At 40.3% G+C, this 6,286-nt stretch overlaps 1 protein-coding gene across 1 annotated transcript; it reads left to right on the forward strand.

The window, feature by feature from the left end:
* The first annotated feature begins 1,798 nt into the window (after window positions 1-1,798).
* Window positions 1,799-4,131, forward strand: LOC108596115 (hairy/enhancer-of-split related with YRPW motif protein). The gene is made up of 3 exons (XM_017981543.1): window positions 1,799-2,004; window positions 2,075-2,289; window positions 3,359-4,131. Exons 1-3 carry the CDS (start codon window positions 1,799-1,801, stop codon window positions 4,129-4,131), a joined length of 1,194 nt encoding a protein of 397 aa, XP_017837032.1.
* Window positions 4,132-6,286: the final 2,155 nt, after the last annotated feature.

Below are 6,286 nucleotides of genomic sequence, written 5' to 3' on the forward strand. Positions count from 1 at the left end.
GTCTACTTTTGCGTGCGTGAATGATCTGTTCGTCACCTGGAAGAAGCCATTCGCCTGAAGCAAAGGCATCAATCTGCCCCAGCCCAAGATGGCCAATACCGATTGGTCCCGGCTTTTGAAATCAGAGGAGATCCACATGGTTCTGCGTGACCCACGCCTCAATCCTCTCTCTAATGTGCGTCATATGAACAAGCTGAACCCATACGCAGAGGTCCTGAAGCGTGGTTAGAAGTAAAATTTCACACAAATCTTAGGGGACAAACCTCCAATAGATTATAAGAGAAAATGTCATGCTTACGATCCTAAGCTCATTAGGCTGTTGATCGCGTTAGCTTATATACAAAATTATCCTTTTTGTTTAAACTATTAACAAACTTTGGCTATCGTATTAGAATTTGTTGGTGTGAGAAAGTTTATGTTTTTTATGCTCCTGAAGCTCATTTGGCGACCATTTTGCTTTATAGAATTTTCTCTATTTAATATAGAAATTTATTAACTGACCGCACTAAGTGGTCAAAAGTAGATTCTTTAATATAAGAAATTATATATTGCTCTATGTGCAGCAATATCTTCTCTAGTTTCAGCTCAGACTCAGATTCGCGGCAATATGTAAAAGAAAATTGCAAAATAGAGTTTATCAAACAGTTTAGCTTGCTAGAATAAATTTAGCTTAGTATATAACTTTGCATATATTTGAAATAGCGTTTTTATTTGTACTTTAATTCATTATAGATAGTATTAATAATTCTAGAATATAAAGAACAGAGCAGACATTTATTGTGGCTCCTTCTGCTTTTCTTTTTTGTTGAAATTCTTATGTAATTGATAGCAAAGCAACTTCCAGCATCTGTTGTCATAGAAATCAAGTAATAAAAATCAATAGTATGCAGATTGTAGATTGGGGTCAGAGGTCATTGGCGTTTGACAACGGTCGGCGGGCGACGGCACCTGCTCCATAACCTTGACAGATAAGTGGAACACTGACCTACAATGCTCAGAGTGCGTGTCCATGTTGTTGTTGCCGCTGTTGCACTTGTTGGAGCCGCATGCCGCACACGAGCCGGCGGCTGTTCGGCTGGCGGCAACACACAGGCGCGTGCTCCAGTTTGCAACAAGTCGTCACAATAAGAGACAATGCGACAACAACAAGCAGCAAGATGCAGAGAACAAAAGAGAGAGAGAGAGAGAGAGAGACGTGGCTGCTGCTGCTGGACTGATATAATCGCTAGCGCTAACTAATAATAATCATTGAGGCTTGCAGCACTTGGGCAACACAATATGTTGCAAGTGCTGCTGCTGTTGTTGCTGCAACAACAACAACAACAACATCGATGCTGCCTACTTGCTCATTTGAATGTCCTTGCTCTCTCGCTCTCATTCGCCGCCCGCTGATCAAAGCCCACCCTCAAGGCACAAAGCGGCACGCGTTCGCTGCCAGGGGGTGGTTTGAGTCGAGTTGAAGTCTTATTGGACGCTGCGCTGCAACGCCGCCAGCAGCAACAGCAACGGTAAAAAAGGGGTTGAGTTGAGTCGGAACGGCGGCCAGAACGTCCGCTAGTCGTGTGCGGCCAAATCAGTCGAACGCCGTTCGCGCACACGATAAGTCACGTGCTCAAAACTAGCTGCTCTCTAGCCTTGAATTGACCAAGAACAAAAAACAAAGTCCAAGCTGCAAGTTCAATGTGCTAAGCCAACAAAAGTGATAAAGAAAAAGGCATACATACAAATTTGGCAAAGTGTCTCAACTCTCAACCCTCAATACAAACAACACGAAAAAGTTCAACAAAAGTTTTATTAAATGGAGCACAACATGCACGTGAATGCGCCGCCTTTGCATCATTGGGGCTACGGCAGTGCTGGCGGACATGCTACGGCTCAGAGCCACTGGGTGCCGCCGCCACAAAGCCACAGCCATCAGAGCCATCACTCGCACAACAGTCTGAAGCGTGCGCTCTCCGAGAGCGACTGCGACGAGCTCTACTCCGAGGAATCCTCAAAAGAACAGTGCGTATGCGCCACATAAAAACCTAATCTATTAGCATTACTCATTTTATGCTCTCTTCTTGCATTTTAGAATCTCTCCCAGTGGCACAGGCAGCTGCCAGCTCATGAGCCGCAAAAAGCGTCGCGGCGTCATCGAGAAGAAACGTCGCGATCGCATCAATTCTTCGCTCACAGAACTCAAGCGCCTCGTACCCTCAGCCTATGAGAAACAAGGCTCGGCTAAGCTGGAGAAGGCCGAGATTCTGCAGCTCACCGTTGAGCACTTGAAGAATCTGCAATCAAAAAGTGAGTATTGTTGTCAAACAATTGTAAAGTGCTAAAAGTTTGTTCAGGTTAAGTGAAAGTGAAAAAAGTCTTCAAAATGTTTCCAAGCAGTTAATCAACTTAATAATTGAAAAGTTATAATTTATAATTGTTGAGCACTTGATTCTCACAACATAAATAATATACAAATAATATAATGAATTATTATAGAGCAGACGTCGATAAAAAATTTCAAAAAATTTCCAATTTGCAAGCGCAATGATTTGCTAAATTACCGAATTCTAAATTGACATATGTAGCTATTGATTGACGATTTTCTATAATTTTTTTTTAAATGAATACACAAGAGTTTATCAGTTCAAAGTTATTCCATTTTTATTTGAAATATATAGAGTTATTATTATAAAATAACACTTAGCTTCTAACTTCTAATACAACTTTTAATTAGTCTAAAAGCTAGTTAGTGTATATGTTAAGGAAAATTACAATTTCTTTAAGACAGTCGAACTATAGAGCTAAAACAAATTATTAAGAACAAATCAATTTTTAATTAGTTTACTATTAATATTACTAGTGCATAAATATTATTAGTTATTATTAGCTTCTTTTAAAATTCAGCATGTTGCCAAATAGTTTTGTAATTGTCAAAAGAAAATGTATTTCATTTTCATTTTACGCTGCGCTGAGAAATTGCTAGTATGGGAAAGTTAGAGCCGAAACATGATCCACCATAGTAAACATAAATCAGTATAAACAAAGCGTAACCTGTTGACCGATAGAACACTTTGTTGATAAGCGCCTGGGAAAATCTGACTAATAGGGAGGGAAAACACCGCCCCAGAGAATAGCGAAGCTCAGCGCTTCCCACGCTGAGTATAGAGGCTAGTTACAAGTAATTTACCACCACTGACATTATGGAGGACACCCTCTTTTTACAGCCATCCGCGGGCAGGACTCTGGCAAAAAGGGGGTTGCTTTTTTCACATTTTTAATAGGCGACCGCGTGGGAACAACTATTTGAATTGCTTTTTTTTGTTTTGCATTGTGACAACAGCTTATTGACTTTTTCCCACTCAATTTGTCATTGCAGCTTTGGACTCGCTGAGCTATGATCCTCAACGCGTTGCCATGGACTACAGTATTATTGGTTTCCGCGAATGCGCCGCCGAGGTAGCGCGTTATCTGGTGACCATTGAGGGCATGGATATACAGGATCCGCTGCGCCTGCGCCTGATGTCGCATCTGCAGTACTTTGCCCAGCAGCGTGAGCTTTCAGCCAGCGGCGGCTACCAGCCCAGCTGCGCGGCCACGCCCTATCAGAGCTACGGACCCACGGGCAATGCCAGCGCCTATGTGCCCAGCAGCAGCGTTTACTTGAATGCTTCGCCACAGCACTTGAGCCGCTCCAGCGTTTCGGCCAACAGCGTACCTGGCGCAGCTGAAGCGCATCCAGTCGTCATTGCTTCACATGAGCCAAGAACAGAGTCCACGCCGCAGCAGCAGCAGCAACATCAACAGCAGCAGCAACAGCAACATCAGCAGCCAACACAGCAGCAGCAGCAACAGCAACAGCCACAACAACAACAGCAACCACAAACGAATCAACATTATACACAGGAGCACAGTGGGCATGCGGAGCAGCCGCAGACGCAACAGGTGCCCACCTACATAGAGCTAACGAACACTCAACAGCGCAACGAGGTGCCCCTGCCCACGATAACAGCTGAGAGCTTAAGTTACAGCAGCGCACCGCAATATCCCGTAGGCGGCAGTCAGGACTATAACAATGCCAGTGCCCTACAGTATGCTGCCGCTAATGGTGCCAAGCCCTATAGGCCCTGGGGTGCGGAAATGGCCTACTAGCTTCTCAGTTAAAACAAAGCAACAGCAACAGTGAAGTTTACAATATTCTAGTCAGTTCTATTGTGATAGACTTAAGTTGTAACCAAGATTACCTTAAAAACTAAAAATCATATTCTACAATCTTTGGTTGTGAGTATTAGACGTGGTTCATCCCTTTGGGTGCCCACTGTACAATTATATACACACACATATATTTTTATAAGCCTAGTTTAGTCGAAACATTTGCTACAAATTTTTCTATGCAGTTTTTGCACCCATCTACACTTAATTTTTAAGCTCAGATTTATTGTAAATAAAATATTTTTATAATGAAAAAGAAACAATCGTTTGAAATTATTAATTTCAATTTAGCTCAAAAGTATTTCTAATATATTGGATGAGTAGTTACTAAAAGTCTTATACATGTCTTATATTGGTTAAATTTCTATGCAGCGTAATCAATTGTTTCCATTATTTTTGACTCATTCGATTTAATAAATAAAATAAATTTATCTGCTTTTGACTGGTAATATTACCACTAAGAAACAAGCAATTTAGATAAAGTTATATATGATAGTTCAACATACATATAAAGTATTGCTTATCAGCTTCTTCTTAGTCTTATTTAAGTCGACCTTTCTTTTTAGTTACAGGGATTTTTTTCTTAGTACCTGGAACAACAATTTGAGCTCAAATGATAAATCGAAGCTAATATTTACTATTAAAAACGCATGATTTTTAGGTGTGATAATACTAATTGACTATCTATCTCTTTTTCATTGCTTTGCCTTCCTTTTCATAAAGGATGTAAGCGCTCTAGTTACAAAAATTAATTTAAAAATATTTTAAATAATTAAATTATTGCTATAACGCTTAATATCTCAGCCATCAAATTCCATTGTTTTATGGTTAGATTCAAATCAAAGATAATTGAACAAGCTTCAAGTATTGTAATTATTCATTAAATTAAATTAGTGTGATGCTCTGAGTTATCGTTGGAACAAAAGCAAGCTAAGCACAATAGTTTGAGTATCTGCTGCTAAAAATAATTTGTGCACCAACAATAATATATTGAGTTGCTGAAACAAGAAACCAATTATGAAATACCGCAAACATTTGTATTTATATTTGTGTATGTAAATCTTTGGTGCGTATTACTGCGGATTCGTTGAACTGGAATCCATAATCGCAACTAATAAGCTCTGCGCCACTGTGCGCGACCCTCTGTTACCTGCGTTGACCGCTGGTCAAGCAACAACAACGCGTTTGTTGGGGGTCAAGCGTGCGTTTATGCTTTCAATTTGTGTTTGGTTTGCTGCGTTTTGTTTATGGTTTTATGAAAATTTGCATAAAGACAAAGCATTAACTAAAAAACAAGCCCAGTGAATTAGTTAAGCTGCTGGTCGCTGCATTTTCTGGACATAATTAGAAACAGGCTGACAAGTTGTCAAAAAAGGGGTAAGACTCAAGCCCCTGCAAAGAAATTTAATGCAGCTTCAGTAAGCAGAATGAAAGATAAAAGTGAGCGGCAGCAATTTCAATTATCTAATTGTATATTAAATAAAAATTAATTTAAATAGCTTCACTGCCATATAAAACAACAACTTGTGCATAAAAAATGCAATAACCGTTTCCGTATCAACGAAATTATATTTATAACAACCCCTAAATTGCAGAGATATGTGTTTCTCTTCTTATTGTTGTTGTATCGAAACAATCTTTTGCGCATTAATTTAACTTTTGCCGGTTAAACATAAATGTTTTCAATATTTAACGCGTAACCAAGCCTGGGCCGGGCCTTGAGAGACCTTTGCGCTTTGACTTCCCACGCAGCATTTGCCACCCCCAAGTGCAACAAGCACACAAGGGTGATTCACACACACACAAAAGGATCATCGCCAACACCATCAACGTAATATACACGTCAAAACTTCCAATTAGAGACAATCATTCGGCTACAGGATACCACAAGAGCTTGCAGCACAAGGGTTGCTGTTACGTCAGGATTTGCCTACAAAAACACAAGCACAAGCTGTAGTTGGTTTCATTTCTTGGATTACGTTCGCGCTACCAACAACATCAGCACCAGCAGCAGCAGCAGCAATATCGACGTAGACGGAGTGGGGTGGATTAATGACAATCACATATGCAATTTTTCTGGATCTGTAGCTGGTTG

This window comes from Drosophila busckii, chromosome 2R (assembly GCF_011750605.1).
Source record: "Drosophila busckii strain San Diego stock center, stock number 13000-0081.31 chromosome 2R, ASM1175060v1, whole genome shotgun sequence".
NCBI lineage: Eukaryota > Metazoa > Arthropoda > Insecta > Diptera > Drosophilidae > Drosophila > Drosophila busckii.